Source organism: Syngnathus typhle, linkage group LG13 (assembly GCF_033458585.1).
Source record: "Syngnathus typhle isolate RoL2023-S1 ecotype Sweden linkage group LG13, RoL_Styp_1.0, whole genome shotgun sequence".
In the NCBI taxonomy this organism is placed as follows: domain Eukaryota; kingdom Metazoa; phylum Chordata; class Actinopteri; order Syngnathiformes; family Syngnathidae; genus Syngnathus; species Syngnathus typhle.
In genome coordinates, this window is record NC_083750.1 from 5,371,540 (window position 1) to 5,388,771 (window position 17,232).

A 17,232-nucleotide genomic window follows, 5' to 3' on the forward strand; every position below is an offset into this window, starting at 1 on the left:
GGGCCCTGAATGAGGAAAACAACCAAGTGCCATTAGCTAAAAATAAGGAAATGATCAGAATTTTTACTTGCAGATGTAACACTGCACACTTTGTATGTGATACATGGACACATTGTCGATCGTTTTACTTTGAAACCTCACTAATGCATTTGTTAAGCAAAAAACTGAGCGATGTGACTGCGCAGGTGGGTCTTTGACATTGACTCTACTCCAAAGTAACAACACCGCAAGTGGAAGTAAGATGGACTGCCTATGCGTGTTCTCTGTGACCTGGCCTCAAACTGCTGTGATACTTTGAGAGCACATCTGTTGTCTTGTCTCACATGAAAAACACAGGGGTGGGGTGGGGAGGATGGGGGTGCTGACCTGGCATTTACCTTTGTCTGACAGAGCGCAAAGCAAATCAGCGGCTCACCTCTCAAACACCTGCACTCGGTTAGTAACCCAGTGAGTTGAACTCTCTGTGGAGTTGCACAAAAATATCACCTCAGCCCAATACCCCGCCCCCAGATGGATTTTAAGCACGGCAGAGGCAAATGCATCCTCGATCTTAGGTTGCTTTGAAAGCCTTACCGTCAGCAATGAGGTGCTCCGGCACATGCAGGATTACACGTACTGAGAGGCTGCAGGATATGTGAGAGCAGTATACCAGGCTCATCACGCAGCTGATGACACTGATTAGAGTCAGAGTGGTCTTATTGATGGGGCTCCTTGGGGAACCTGCTGCTGGGAAGAAGCACAGAGGAATGGGGACAGATAGACATTGACATATGAAGTGCTGATTTCATTTTATTGCTCCCACATCCCATCACACATGCAACATAAACCAAGTAATTATACAAGGAAGCCAAAACAATTGCCACCAATAAAAAGGGCTGTTGGGCGAATATACAAGGCCTTTGGGAGGTTGAAATGAGACACGGTGGGGCTGAAATAACTATTTTAGAGTATTACCATCCAAGGAAGGATGCAGAGATAAAAATAATTCATGGCTTTGAGTCTAAAACTGTTAAGATTGGGAATGGTTTTTATTTTTCTATATTTTTTTAAAAGCTGTTCATTTTGCGTTTCTGTTTCGAGCCACCCTGAGAAAATACACTCACAAATGATCGGGGTGGAAGGTGGGGCCCGCTTCACAGCAGTGATATGTGACCGCCATGGCCAACATTACATCTGCAAGTGGTGATCTTGTTGCAGTCCTTAAAAAAAAGTCAATCTTCTGCATGGTCTCCAGCGAGTCTATTTCAGCTTGTGCAATGTCACTTTTCGCGAGGTGATTTTAAAGGAAATGAGAGGCGCCTCTTCTATTGGCCGAGAAGCTAGTCAGCTGTGTTAATGCACATAACGGTGCAAATGCTCATTTCTAACTAGGCTCATTTCCAAAAATGCCAAAAAGAAAACTACACCCATACACACACTTTGACCGCGCTTTGCACTAGACTTGCTCTGAGTGCAAAAATAGAGCCCTCAGTGTTTTCAGTCAATGTTATCCTTCCTTGTAAATAAATATTCTTTCTCAGGATCTAATAAAATGCATGCGGTGAGCTGTTTACTGTATATTCTCCTTCAACCCAGCTTTAATTAAAGATGATAGCTGCACATCTATAAAAGCTTCGCTATATTTGCGATAGCTGTGCAAATGACCTTGGAATAATTGGCTTGGAGCCAAAAGCTTTGTAAATTTTTTTGACAGCGGTTTATTTTACGGAAATTGTCATTTATTTTCTTCTTTGCCTCACATACATATATTACAGCCTGCTTACACGCATCATTAGAGCACATGATCAAAGTTGCAAGAACATGGCATGCAAAAAGATAAAGCGTGCTGCAAGACATAATATTGATGGGTAATATTTCAAAATGTGGTGTTTCAACATCTTGAAATGCAATGTATTAAAAAGTTAATCACTGATCTTGTCTTGCTTTTTTTTTTCTAAACAACTGTATTAGCAGATGCAATAATATCAATTGTACATGCTCACAACCATTCTGTTTCATACCGTTAACACCAATGTATGTATTTAATTTATTATAGCTATAATAAGTCAGAATCATGAGCAGACAACACTGTAACCAACAACCTGCTACAATCACCATTGATATTACTTGTCATGCGTTGGGGAGGTGACACCATCAAGCGGCGAGAGAAATTGAAGTGTAAGTCCTTCTTACCCCCTGAGCCCCATGCGCTGTTGGCGTTACCATTTCTCATACCTCGACTTCGGCGTCGACTGCGGTTTGGGTCGGTGTAAAAAGCCAGCTGAGGCTCACTGTCAGCCTCAGTGCCAGAGTCTCCGTCTGGGTTCAAGAAACTTGAACCTGCTGTTGGATTCACAAAAAAAATAAAAATAAATACAAAAAGTTGAAAATAGCCCTGTAGAGAGAAGAAGCTTTGTTTAACTTCACAAAAAATCACTATAATGACCTTGTGAGAATCTTATTGTAATGCCAAGGAGAAGTACAAGATCAACTACTGAATAATCCAGAGCTATGTTTTCAATTTTAATCCTATTTGGAAGATTATGAGTTTATACTGATGTGAGAATATTTTCCTTGTCTCTCCAAGTAGGATGACGGCCTAAGCAAATATTTTAATGCTTAACTATGATCTTAAGGATAAACTTTGATAGAGTAGAGTATGTTATGATGATTAAACTGCTCTTTCCGTATTTGCATAATACAATTCAACTGAAAGTCTTTTGCCCGAGGCTTTCTCTATATTTAGAGATTGTGTCCTGAGGCTTGTTTTAGAAGAGTTAACGGATTGCATTTCATAATATGTGTGAGAGAAAGAGTGAGAGAGAGAGAGTATGTAGTTATTTGGGGGCTCTTTCAAAAGCGGCAATGATTTGCTGAATCAGCGAGATAAATGTGAAGGGAAATAAAATTCAAGCTGATGTTGCCTCATGACAAGAGTTTTAAAAGGAACCTTAGAGTTTTAAAGGGTCTATCTATATAACTAACCATCCATTCATATGTAAAAATCAAGTTGATTAAAGCGTACACCAAGTATGCCATACCTGACATTGGAAAAATACATTTTTTTAGGGATCTGTACCCGCTCCCCTCGCTTGTAAGCTCAAAACATACAGTATCAGTTCAGAATTGCATCCATGTGGTAGACCTTTTTAGTCACAGGTCTCACAACCTGCTCCAGTAGCCATATTCTACAACTGTCATCTCTCCCTGCTACAGCAGGGCACGTCCAGTGATGGTCTTTCGACCCTTTTCCACATCCTGTAGCCACCATCTGCCACTGGTAAAGTTGGCTCAGCTCCTGCGGTCGCCGATTGAATCATCAGCTCCAACAGTGCATGTCCTGCAGCCGTTATCCAACCTGTCTGTTGTTTGACTTTGCTCCGGCAGTGCATGTGCTGCAGGCTCAGCTGGTCTTCTAAGACCTCATGTCTGGTCTTTGCAACTCTGTGGAGTCCATCGTAAAAGCCATCCATGTGGGATGACCACGACAAACCTCATTTGACATCTGGAATCTGTCCTCATAATTACATCAAATAATTGATGAAAACAATGTGTCTATAAGTTCAATTGTGGAAACTAGTGTCTTCTATGAAATACAGTGTGGTGAATAACCTTTATATTTTTTGCCATACCATAAGGTCACTGTGGACAGAATTGTGGCCATGGCAGGGCAACGTTCCAGTCTCCCTGGAGGAATAATTTTCTGGCAATCTTATGGTCACCCAGCGAGCACTCGGAAGGGGACTGAGCAAGGCCTTTCCCCGGCTGATTCTCAAAATACTCTCAGATGTATTCATTCTGAACGGTGTGTGTGTTTTGCTGTCTCACTTAGAACCAAAAAATGCATTTGAAGCATGTGTGAAAGTAACGTTGACTTGACAGAGCAAGCCATCCTACATGAAATGTGCTGAACACAGCAAAATTCTGCTTCCAAAGTGCTTTGGAGTTTCTCCAAAAATAAACTGACGCAGTTTATTCCTCAACTCCTCGGAAATAGGCAACAGATGCAACAACTTAGATGCTATGTGTTGTCACCTTCAGTCAATTTTTCCGAGTTGAGCGGGCAGCAACTCAGAAGTGGGCACGTACTTTAATAGCATTGGCACCAAATTTAAACCTGCTCATTTCTGCATGATTTGGCCTCTCAAAGGTATTTGCATGCAAATGGCAAACTGCATAAATGTCAACTTTAAATCATGTCGCAGGCTCATTTTGATACATATATATATATATATATATAGCAAAAATGGATTATAATGGAGGGCTACTTTAAAAAGGTTTAAAATGCTAGGTCAAAGTATATTTCTAATTCAAAACAATGGGAAAGCAGTAGAACTATTAAAACAGTTAAGCACTTTTAATGGTTACTGAGGCAGAAAGTTCTCTTCAATAATACTCCATCTGTCTTATATTTTTAGTGAGACACAGTTTGCAAGAAGAACTGTAGGGAGCCAAGAGAAGTTGGTTCATTACAAGAGCCTGGGAGAGCTATTATCTTGTGAACAAAAATAAATAAATAAATGAGCTTGAAACATAGGTTCACACTATGGGGTTTGAAACTGAGCACACCTAAGCAAAGCAAATAAATCTTACAGAGGGAAAGATGAGTAGGAGAATGGGAAACATAAGAAACAAAAATAAGGAATTTGAGAATGTCTTGGTTCTTTTCTTACACTGCATTTCCAACCATATGAAAATGTTTCGGTTGTCTTTTTAGACTGTATTTTTGTTTGGGTTTTACGTTCAGTATCCAGATTTGACTCATTTCATTTATAGCGCACTTAAAAAAACCATCCATCAATTCATCTGGTACACCCTGAACTGGTTGCCAATCAATCACAAGGCACACAGAGACCATTCACACTTAAACTCACTCCTACGGACAATTTGGAGTGCTCAATCAGCCCATTATTTACGTCTTTGGAATGTGGAAAGAAACCGAAGTGCCCGGAGGAAAAACACGCAGGGATGGCATTTTATTTCCTTTCCCTAATTTATTTCTTTTGCTGCTGTAATTCACGAGCCTTGGGTTGTTTTGACAAAAGGATGTCAGAAACATTAACATGACGGGACACGGTAATTGTGAAAACAATGCATAATGAAGGATGCCTCTCTACTACAACAAAATGTACGTTTTGCATTGGACGGGATACTGTACAAACCTTTTTTTTTTTTTTGACAAAATGCACACTATCAGAGGAGCAATAAAAAAAATGTAGCAGCGCAAACACATTGTTTATGGGTGGAATGGGGGTGTTAAAAATATTTTCTCTCTGTCAAAATGGTAGAGCTGTGGGAGAGAGTGACTCACTGCGATTGTTGCTGGAGAGACGTTTGCGTTGGCTGGTGGAGGTGTTGTGTGGAAGCAAGGTGTTCTGCTGGTGGTTACTGTCGATTGGACTGGTGGCAATGATATTGTCCTTATATTTGTTCATTAGAGCCAGCTTGTTATCACTCACTGTGGAGGGAAGAAATGTAAAAACTGAGAATAAATTAATGTACACAGCATAGAGGCAGCTTGTTATCACTCACTGTGGAGGGAAGAAATGTAAAAACTGAAAATAAATGAATGTAGACAGCATAGAGGCATCAGTTGATTCAAATTCCCAATATTTTGTAAGTAAAACCGAATTATTAAATTGCAAATTGTCTGCAAATCATATTTTTCAAATATTTGAAAAGTTTCCACTAGTCTGATTTGAAAACTAATTGTCGGATTTTTTTTTTTTTTGTAGCTTCTATTGTATATAATATGAGACGTTCATCCATTTATTTGGGTTGACAGTCATAATGGGCCTCCCAAGGAAAAGGTGACTACGATGCGGCCTGCGACAAAAATTAGTTTGACACCCCTGGTATGGATCATCTGTTAGTCACAGAGTAGACATTAACATAAAACACACACTTTCACTCATCTTCCATCCATGTTCTATGGTCTGTAGATGGGACCAGAAAAGATTTGACATCGCAACCTTATTGTTGTGAGGGAGTGAACTCTTATGACATCATGCATATAACGCACTCACACACCAAAAAACACGCATACAACAAAGATAACTAGATAATTACTGACCAAAATTACCTAGGTTCGTATTAACCCTTTATAATAATATTCCAAGGTTACCACTTGAGCCAGGACAAAAGTGATATTGGGGGTGTCGAAATTAGTGTGTTAATGGTCCCTTTTTTTTTTTTTAAACACCGATTAAAGTGCACCACTTATCTGGAAAAGCCCTGTACTTGGGGAATTACCCACTGCACTGCAGCCATTTACATAACGTTTTGAGACGTAGCTACAGCACAGAAGCCATTTAGACTGTTCAGCACCACCAACTTTTCCTCGCTTCGAGAGAGGAACATGCTTGATAGCCCCGATTAGCAGTTCATATTGAGCTAGTTTGCTACAGCTCACAACGGAGACTTGTATGGGATCACTTCATGTATTACCGTATTTTCCGCACTATAAGGCGCACCAGATTATAAGGCGCACCTCAATGAAAGGCACATTCTAAAACTTTGTCCATTTATAAGGCGCACCGGATTATAAGGCGCACCTTCAATGAATGGCACATTTTAAAACGTTGTCCATATATAAGGCGCACCGGATTATAAAGTGCACCTTCAATGAATGGCCCATTTTTAAATTTTGTCCATGTATAAGATATATACATTTGGCCCGCCGGCCGGACTTTGGACACACCTGCTGTAATTGCTCAATATTGGTCCATATATAAGGCACACCTGATTATAAGGCTTTTGAGAAAATTGGAGGTTTTTAGGTGTGCCTTATAGTGCGGAAAATACGTTAATTATTGGAAATATGTTCTTAACTGTTCATCTACTTTGTACCGGTAAGTAGACTCGATATTCGTTTTATTTCAACAGTTCTGATCAACTTACCAGGAGTCATGTCCATATTATTCTTGTCATTGCAACCCTGCAGTGAATCCAGGGTACGGCTGACTTGACTTGCAAATTCCTCGCCCCCATTCATACACTCTCGCTGCAGATGGTGACGCAGGTCTGTGATGTCATACTCGTACCTGGCAATATCATAGCATTCAATGAGTGTTAAGCAATTTAGTTCAACATAAGTGTAACTTATTAAATTATGAACATTATGCCATCTTTTAGACTCTAAACCCTACTTGTACCCATCCAGAATTGGAGTCTCTCGGATACTGAGGGTACCACTGGAGTTTGGCCCCTGACCCCGGGAATTCCTCAAGCTCTCTCGGGCCTGGCCTCCCATCAGCACTGAGGGGATATAATGGATCTCATTAGCTGCCTCAGCGCTGGCACTCTTCTGAGGCTGAGGGATCCGGCGGCGTTTACACCAGCGTCGGCGGGTGTAGAGAATGAGGACCAGACACAGGATGGACAGCAGAAGGGCAATCATTCCACCCTGAGGGAGAAAAAGAAAAATGACAGTGGAGACATAAGAAGAGACAGAAAACAGAGGGTCAGGACAGGAAAAGTCAGGGAATGTTGTCAATTGAAATCTATATCAAAGTCAAAGCAATGTCACCAGAAGTACGATTTGAAATGCAATGGGGAATGTAGGTGGCTCGTAACATTGCCTGGTTTTCAATGTTTCTACACATTCTACTCTACCTACACAATTTGGCCATTTCACCTTAAGAGGGAAATATACGAATGCTAAAAAGAGGAAGTCTATGAATTTATGAGACGTTCTCAGCCAGGTGTCAAGAGGATATCATTCAACTACTTATCCCTCATCCATTGTTCATTCTCCAAGCTGTACCTTGACTCAAAGTTTTGAAGTCAATCCATCACATTGTTATAGGTGTGATTCCTTCCCAGGGAATATATTATGTCTTTTATATCTGGATATTTTGAAGAGTTGAATTAAACAGCGTCAGATCACCAAAAACTTTGAAACCCTTAAGCCGCGCTGAGAAAACCTTGTTCTTTTGGTGAGCCCAGATTTCATTCTTATTCTTTGAGTTATGTAATGGTTAACCCCACTTCATGTGTCATTTCAAAAATGTGCCATAGAAATATGTAACTGTCCATCTATATTTTTTTAACCACTTAATCCTGTTGAGATCACGTGAAAGAGACTAACCCTATCTGACCAGATGAGCCTGGATTGGTCTGCATTCAGTCGCAGCGAATATAGACGAACCTCAATTTAATGTTTTCTGAATGTGAGCGCAAGTCTGAGTTTCTGAAAGTAAAAAATATATATAATTGATGAATGAATGAACATTCTGTCAGCCTCAGCATTCACACACTATTTCTACAGAAACTGATTCCCTAGGGAATTATGCTTATCTTGCAGTAACATTTCTGTTAGCTGTCAGTTGTTTTAAATCATGGGATATTTTTTTATATTTTCAAATCCCTGTTAAATCAAAAAGACATGTGGCACAATTGTGCAGCATGATGGACAACGAATATCAAGAACACAAAAAACATGGGGGCGGGAAGTCACATGCAATACTGCTCAATTTAGAGCAAGAGGAAATAAGAGACAGAAGTCAACTGTGATGATAATTCGCTCACACATGTATTTCGGTAAGCGCTGATACTTGATGATTGGGTCAGGTCACATGGTCGGATTCATTTTGTCTCATAGTCTTGCTGATCTGTGCGGCATAAGGCGTTTTTTAGAGCTGAAAGATCTGCTACTGTTCCACACAAGTGGGAAGAAATTGCAATGGCAATACTAGATGGGAAGATCTTTGACGGATACAAAAATTGGGAATAATAAACATACGAATAAAATGTCCAATGTGAAATGTGAGTTTATTAAGTTACGATTGTAGAGTGATAAAATAATTTGCAACATTGCTATATTATTTAGAAAGCTTGAGATTTCAGTGGGTGACTCATTTATAATGACAAAAGCTACTGGCCTATTTGCATAAATTGTTTGTTTCATCTGCATATTCAAGGAGATAACACATGACATGTATGCTGTGAATCTACATGCTCAGAAGCCAAAAGTAATTTGGGCTATAATTATTACGAAGCACTTTGAAAGACAAAGATGTTCCACACAAGGATATGTGTGAGCAACTGCATAGAAATTTTGAAAATGAGAATATTTGTAATTGTTGAGCCTGGATTGCCTGTGATGTAAGATCAAAACAACTGGAGAGTAATAAGCATGGGAGCTAATTTGGCATATGACATATGATTGTTTGCTTTATTATGGTAGAGGTGGCAAAGAAACATACAGCATAAATAATGCAGACGGTGATACAGCAAGGAAATAAGAAATTAAGGCTGCAGAAAACTGGATTGTTAGATATTAAAGGTGTTGTTTGCATTTTTTCTCCAAAGCATTCCATGTTCCATGCAGGCCCACAGTTTGGTTTGATTCCTTGTTTAACTGCTTTGACTGCTGTCTGAGCTCTTGAGTACAATCAGTCCGAGTAAAAAGTGAATATTTTTCTGTAGAACAGTATAACCACATTTCATTTGTTCAATGCCTGGCGCATCGATCTGTTGATAAATTACTGAATCGTGTGAGGGCGAAACATTTTACAATGTTAGGCCGATTATTGTTCATAGCCATTGTTAAGTTAATTGATTCAATAAATGGTAATGCAATTTTAGTTGTGTTTTGTGGTCTGACTTGGCTAATTATTTCTGACACAGTTAGTTTTTGATCAAATCTCTTCCTCCTACTAACAGTTGAGCAGCTTCATTTTCATTTTATTTGCTATTGGGGGATCCAGGATTAAAAAAGGAACCTATATACAGTATTTACAGAATGCTTTAGGCATGAACACTAAGAGGAGACATATAATGCAGAAGAGGTGGCGGAACAAGTTGTGGAGGAATGTTGGGGGGGGGGGGGGGGGGAGTGGCGAATCAGTGCTCAGTGGGCCCTCCCAGTGCCTTGCTAATTTAGCCACCTAGGCCTGAAGGATCAAGAATTACAGCAGTGTGAAGTGTGTATGCGTGTGTGTGTGTGTTATCATGACAACCAAGAGTTGAGCAGTTTTTAGTCCCAAATCTGGAGTGATCATTAGATGGAGCCTAATGAGAAATTCAACAACTTGAGCAGATTTTATTTTTCTCTTCATGCTTCCTGTGCACTGCTATACCTTAACCACATAATGAGTTTTTAAATTTTAGCGTCGGTTTCAGCGTCAGCATGTAATAAAATATTTTTGAATGCATTCTGTGTGCATTTTTTTCCCAAATAGTATTATATTATCGGTCAGGTTGTATATTTTTCTGTGCATATTTTAAAACGTACAGCACGCTAGACCAATATGAATGAACTCAATGTTCCAGTCATCCACAACTAAACTTGAATTACATCCAAATGTCATACATTTTAAATGATTATAAATGAAAATTGCCAAAAGTGATTCACCCCCATCAACCAAAATGACCACTCATCCTTGAAGAGGCCTAAAATAGGTGACGTGAGGAAAAAGGTTTAATGTCTGACATTACTTGAAATCAAAGTGAAGACTAAGTGGTTTGTATCCTCTAATAGAGGCAATAAAAGTCTAACACGCATCAAGCTTTGCCATTGCTCCAGCCCCATAATCTACTTACTAACGGATGAGGATGGTGTTTTAATGATACAAGGGCTCCTTATGACTAACACTGCTGAAAAGAGGACACGTGGCCTTTCTCAGTCTGACAGAGCAAGCATTGTATTAGAGCTGAACTATCAATCTGTCACTTAGCTCAAATTGTTCTTCCTTCCAAAGACTCTGCCCTTGCAAAGAAATCGACAGAAAATGGTTACTTTTTGAGATCATAGTTCTTTTCATTATGAAGCTGCAGACTGACTTCATCTTCCATAATTTTCCTGTGTTTTACTGTCAGAGGTCCTACATACACTCAATGCTTAATCACATGGTTGTCAAGGTATGAATTTTTACATCTACAAATGAATGTAAATTTCACTGAATTATTATTATTAGCCCAATTACCCTATCTCGTAAGAATGTATGGATAAAATTAATTATGATTAATGGCAGAAATAAATGGATAAAGAAAATAAAACACGGAAAACAGATTGATTGACAAGTTAACTGACCAATGTTGCCATTATTCACGCCAACAAAGATTGGTTGAGGTTTTGTCGGCTTTTGAGAAAATTTTAGGTTTTTAGGTGCGCCTTATAGTGCGAAAAATACAGTACTATTATTATACTATATAAGACGACCTATTTAACAGTCCGTCAGTTGTACACTACCGTTCAAAAGTTTGGGGTCACAAAATTGTTTGGGTGACCCCAAACCTTTGAACGGTAGTGTATATATTTATTTAGATAATTATTTATAGATTATATATATAATCTGTGTAAAAAATCTTATAATATATATGTATACTTATATTCATAGATTATATATAATCTTATACATATATAAAATATAATTTATAATATTTAATTCATAATATTTTATTATAATAATATTTGCACTACCGTTCAAAAGTTTCTCTCTAATACCTTAAAGTTATTTGTATGACCTGTGGGGCACAGTTTTTACACCGAATGGCCTTTCTTTTGCAACCCACGCACAACTGTGATAGGAAAACAGCAAATAGCGTAAAGGATCTTGCCAAGAGATCAAACTGGAAGCTACCAGTAGTCCTGACTTAGATTTGATCCCCTGTCCCCGGTCATGGGTGCTACCCACTGGGCCATCCAGCCACTTTATTTTGCTGAAAGTAGAAGTCCAAAATGCATTCTAAACAGTTGGTTGGTTCATGCATATATTTTCATATTTGGAGCCCTACACTGCACAAATGTTCCTGGTTTCACATTGCTTTCATTTCTAAAGTTCCACAACAAGTTGCACAACTGCAAAACTCATTTTTGGAGTCGTTTAGGTGTGACTAATGCACTTTGTGGCATAGAATGTGCAGTAGTAATTCATCATGTTTCGACAAATGCAGTACTTCAGAACAATTATAAATGTATGGGACACTGCAAGGAAAATAATTTGTTTTTTTTGCATCAAGCCATGATATTCAATTACCATAGGGAAGTTGATGACTATTATCTATTATTGTATTATTGCATCATTTGATTGAGAAACTAGCCATATATATATACAAATACTCTAATCGTATATATATATATATATATATATATATATATATATATATATATATATATATATATATATATATATATATATATATATATATATATATATATATATATATATATATATTACAGATTTCTGTTAGTTTCTGACAATAATTTGTTATAGGTTATAGTAAGTTGGTGGTGGGTGGAGCATTAATGATTTCACATTCAAAAGCTCGGAACAGTTTTAAATTGTGGGAATAAATACAAAATTCAAACATTTTACAGAAGTGCAAAACAATGGCCATATTTCAAGTTTCTTAGCCTTTTCTTTTCGGCGGTTCCTGTCTCACAAATTCGATTCAAGTGAAGTCCAATGCTCATATTCTTTCTGTCACTATGTGGTCAGTGTGACACCTTTCAAATTTAGAAAAGGACACTAAGGCAGCCAACCAGCACATACCCTTTCATCCCCTAAGCAGGTTTGATGTATTGTCTACTTTACGGGACACCAGCCTGCTTAACACCTAACATAGCGTATATAAGTATTACCTACATCAGGTTACTTTCTGTGTTCACTGACACAAGGTTTGAAGGACAAACAAAAGACTGAGAGCACCCAATCAGCTATGAAGCCCCAGAAGTTCCAAACCCCTTTGGAAAAAAACATCCAGTCAACAAAGTAAGGGTGCTTTTAGTAGGTCACACTGGTCCAAATCACTTAATGGGCTTGTAAACAAAGTGGGCTTTCCAAATGGTTCTTTTTTTTTTCATGTCATAAAAAATCCAGGGGGAACAGAATAACATTCTGATGTAACTAGTATTCAGTAATATAGAGCAAGAAAATACAAAATGGAAGGCAGCAAAGTCAAAAGTTCCCCCTTTGCGAGGCTCCTATTCACATTTCCACGATAATAAAGACAAACAGTATAGAAAATTGATGGATTTGTAACTCAAGGAGAAAATGAAGCACAACTGATATAATTACTAATTGCATGGACAATCTACCATCCTGTCCCTGTACAATATGGAAAAGTTCTACACCATTAAAAGTTCCAAAATCCCTTCAGCTCCAGCCACAAGAGGCCATCGTTGGACCCGGTGATTGGAGTAATGGCATTATACAGTAAATGGCATTACTTATTGTGTTATTTATTTATTTACATATTTATATATTTATTCAAACATACACAAATCAAATATTTACTTGCATAGCACTTTTCATGCCTGGGCGACGCAGGACAAAATGCTGTACATAATAGAAAAGGAACAAAGCAGAACAAATACTCTAATCGTACACGCACACATCCGCAGAGTAATAACATTCCAAGAAAAGGAAACAAATTAAATGTAGAATACTTTTTTGCACTCAAGTGTAATTAATTTCTTTTTCAATTGTAATGATGGGGGATTTGGCTTTTGGTGCTAGAGTGATTAAACATGGCTCAACAGCGCCCCCACTCGTTTGGTGGGCATAAAAAGCTACATATGCTGTCAATTCATCTATGTCACTATCGAGCATGCCTGTCGAGTGCTGTGGAAAATCACATCTCCTGTCAATCAATTGACAACACTGAGAAAATTGTTCGTAAATAAAAAAAACAGTGCGGATTTAGCAAATCCGATCCTGGTGTACCAGTGAATAAGTGCGTTGATAAATCCCGCCTATTCTAAACTGCTACGTTGATGCACATATAGCCTCATTTGCATCAAGAAACACCTGCTATCGGCAAAATATATTCGCCGTAATCCCTTTAAAAGAAAACGTCTTTGGCTGCGGTAACTATGAGATTCCGATTTTAGTTGTCACTTTAGGGATGAAATATTGCTGTGACTGCAGCACAGATATAGCCAAACTATTTAAAAAACAAAAAGTTTTAGGCTGTCAACCTTAACTCGCAGCCCATGGGAAAAGCTGGGGAGGCTATGGATTGGTGTGTCTCGGTCGGCTGGCTTTTTAAAAATGGAGCTGCTGTAGCAGAAGAGATTCGGGCGACTGCTTTACAAGTGTCCAGGGTCACATTGATTTAAGATTTACGCGATCAATGTTATCAACGGCGGTTTTAGGAGCATCGCAACATCAATATCAATATCATGAGTTGAGCTGTGTCACAGTGACCATCCCTTTCATGTGAACTCATGCTTATTACTGCTCCATGTGTGTGTGTGTGTGTGTGTGTGTGCATGCATGAATGCTTGGGTTTTACTCCTATTATGTGCACAGCATTAACAAGCCATAAGGAGAGCGAGGCGGTGGCAATAATTTCAATAGGCACAGCACATTTTAATCCCTCTTACTGAAAACAGAAGATCATTCTTAGTATCAACTTGTATGTTCTCATGGAGGTCTTGCAATTGTTTTGTTCTTTATCAAAATGAGAATTCATTGTTTTACCTCATGGTGTATTGTTTCCTTAAATGACTATTATGTTAGCTGTAATGTAGTTGTTTTGTCTACAAAAAAGAACAACGTATTCTTTCGAGGCTATATATAACATGCAGCAACATTTCCCTGCTGCTTTCCAGCACTCTCACAATTGGAGCATAAAGCAGACTCCAGACACCTGCTTCAATGACCTCAGTGACAATTCAGCCGCAAAGCAGGTCTGGAAGAAATAGATCGATAACTTTGTGTAAGTAGGTCACAAGTGAAATTCTGTGCATTGGGAGCCTCTGTGGCTGACAGACAAAAGCACTGTTCATAACAATGAAATTAAGGTTTACGTGATATTTGTGATTTGAGGTTAAATTTATTTAAATCTGGTGACCACTCCACCATCAAGAGACCAGAGATGATCTCCAACATGGTTGGATGTTTTTTTCCAGTGCGATAATTACCGTATTTTACGGACTATAAGGCGCACCTAAAAACCTAAAATTTTCTCAAAAGCCGACAGCGTGCTTTATAGTCAGGTGCGCCTTATATATGGAGCAAATTCCTAAATTTAAACTGGCCCAAAGCATTGTGTCACGAAATCAATCATAAGTGGCCCGCTGAAGACTATGAATCATGAATCAAAAAGACTATGGATCATTATTTTGTGATTATAAAGTAATTTGTTGTGCCTGTAGTTGAAATAAAAAAGATAAAATGGAGAATGATTTGATTTGGATTAAAATTCTGACATGATGCATTTTTGGTGCGCCTTATAGTCCAGTGTGCCTTATATAAGGACAAAGTTTTAAAATGGCCCATTCATTGAAGGTGCGCCTTATAGTCCGGTGCGCCTTATAGTCCGGAAAATACGATAGTCTATTTATTAATTCTAGTATATACGACACAGACACACACACACATCTGTTTTGGGAACACTAATGACACTAAATAATGCAATAACAATGCAATCCTATTCAGTCACATTCACGTTAGGATAGAAACCTCTTCCTGGGAAGAAGAGACTAGCACTGATTTATAAACCCATTACCTCATGGAAGTGGGGTCACATAACTTCCTGCTCTCATATGAGACGTACGCACGACCCAGCATTGATGTTTTTACTCAACCATAGTGCTGACAAGCAGGGGTGAAGTCAGGACTCTAGCGCAGAGATAAATTGGCCATCATGGCAAAGATTTATTCAGCAGAAGAAAAAACACTTCATACATAATGAGGGGGGAAAACAATGACTAAGAAACAAACTAGAGGGACTCCAAATAGGGTTACTAACCTAAAAAAGGAAACATAGGGCACTCCTAAAATGCTTGGAGGCTCTACTCCTAAAATTAAAAACAACTCTCAGAGGGAAGGGGGGCATGATCGTATTCTTGATTAAAAGTAGGTGTTTTTCAAGGCATTAGTCATTTCATTATTTCTCCAAAATAAATGGATAAAATAGAAAATGGAAACGGTTTTCATTTTCCTGATTAAAATGAGCTTGTTACCAAAAAAATAGACTGTCACGGCTCGACCGCCCCTTTAAGGGTTTCCGCACAATGAACAAAATGATTAAAACAGCCAAGACTATGTACAATCTCCGAAAAATTACAATTTAATTGTAATTATAGGGGAAAACAGCCGCTTTGACGCCTTGAGTGTACATTATGTTGATTGATTTTTTCGTGAGTTATCACCTTTTTTCTTCTTTTGGCTAAGGGTGATAGAATCTAATCTTAGCTACATGAGTAAAGTAAGAGAAAAGACAATTCAGACATAAATTCATGGTAGATGTGATTACAGAATTGAGCTACAAAATCTAATTAGTGGCATATAAACGGTTTAAGTTGCTATTTGTGTGGCCAGAGGCTTGGGATTAACATCTCTCCGTCATATGCGGGATCTGAGTTGAAGTTGAGGATCATTTTTTGAACTGCCAATCTTTTGACTGGGTTTGGGACAGGGTTAATCAAGTATCGTGGATGATCTGTTATGGCCAGAAGTGATAATGTGATCACCATGATGATGAGAGAAAAGGGATGGCTTTGGATCATCAATATTTAAAGATAAAGGACAATTTGCTTTTTCTCTTCGTCCGACAGTTATAAAAGTCAGAGACTGTAAAAAAGGCTATGAGATTTTTGGTGTAGACAGCAATGGTATTTTCTTTTTTTGAATTCATGAGCGTGTGAGAAATGGTATGCGTTTGCCCAAATGTTTGGGTAGGACATGGGGGGAGAGAAACTGGTTTGGGTAGGACATGGGGGGAGAGAAACTGCTCCGAGAGGGCTAGCACAAATTGTGGCTGGTTTCCAAATCAGCCCTTAAATCATTCAGAAAGCTACAATAATTACATTGCTTAATAGATGAAATTTTGCTATCATTTTTTATTTCAGGCATTTGAAAAGGTTTATACGGGCAGAGGAGCTCAATGCAGCCTTTTTTTTTTTTTTTTTGCACATGCAAACCTTGAGTGATTTAAGCCCTTCTGTAAAAAGCTAACCGACGTGAGCGGTCCCCAACGAAGGCCGATGAACAGTCGGGCGGACAGACAGACAGTCAAGGCTGTTGCTCAGGTCAATGCATTGTGCGTGGCAGGTGTGATCTTCAGGTAAAAGACCCATGAAACAGCCTTTGCAGGAGATTTTTTAATCCACAAGGAGCTTTAACACAACATGAATAGGGATTTATAGGTCAGGGCCTCCAGTAGGGCGGCAGGCTGCACAGGGTTCTGGCCAGCGCAACAACATTGCTTCCATCTGTTGTCACGGTTTGCTCTTATTTGCATACTAATCCTTCTCGGTCCACACCTTTATGAAAACACCCTGCCGGCAGAATGGCAGGA

At 38.8% G+C, this 17,232-nt stretch overlaps 1 protein-coding gene across 1 annotated transcript in view; it reads right to left on the bottom strand.

Annotated features, from left to right (window-relative positions):
* Nucleotides 1-17,232, bottom strand: part of astn1 (astrotactin 1) — a 140,336-nt gene that overhangs the window by 97,644 nt on the left and 25,460 nt on the right. Inside the window, exons 3-7 of the mRNA XM_061295914.1 lie at nt 7,128-7,384; nt 6,880-7,022; nt 5,291-5,437; nt 2,215-2,322; nt 574-723 (exon numbers count right to left, since the gene is read on the bottom strand). Coding sequence (XP_061151898.1) covers nt 574-723; nt 2,215-2,322; nt 5,291-5,437; nt 6,880-7,022; nt 7,128-7,384 — 805 coding nt within the window. The remainder of the gene's footprint in view (nt 1-573; nt 724-2,214; nt 2,323-5,290; nt 5,438-6,879; nt 7,023-7,127; nt 7,385-17,232) is intronic.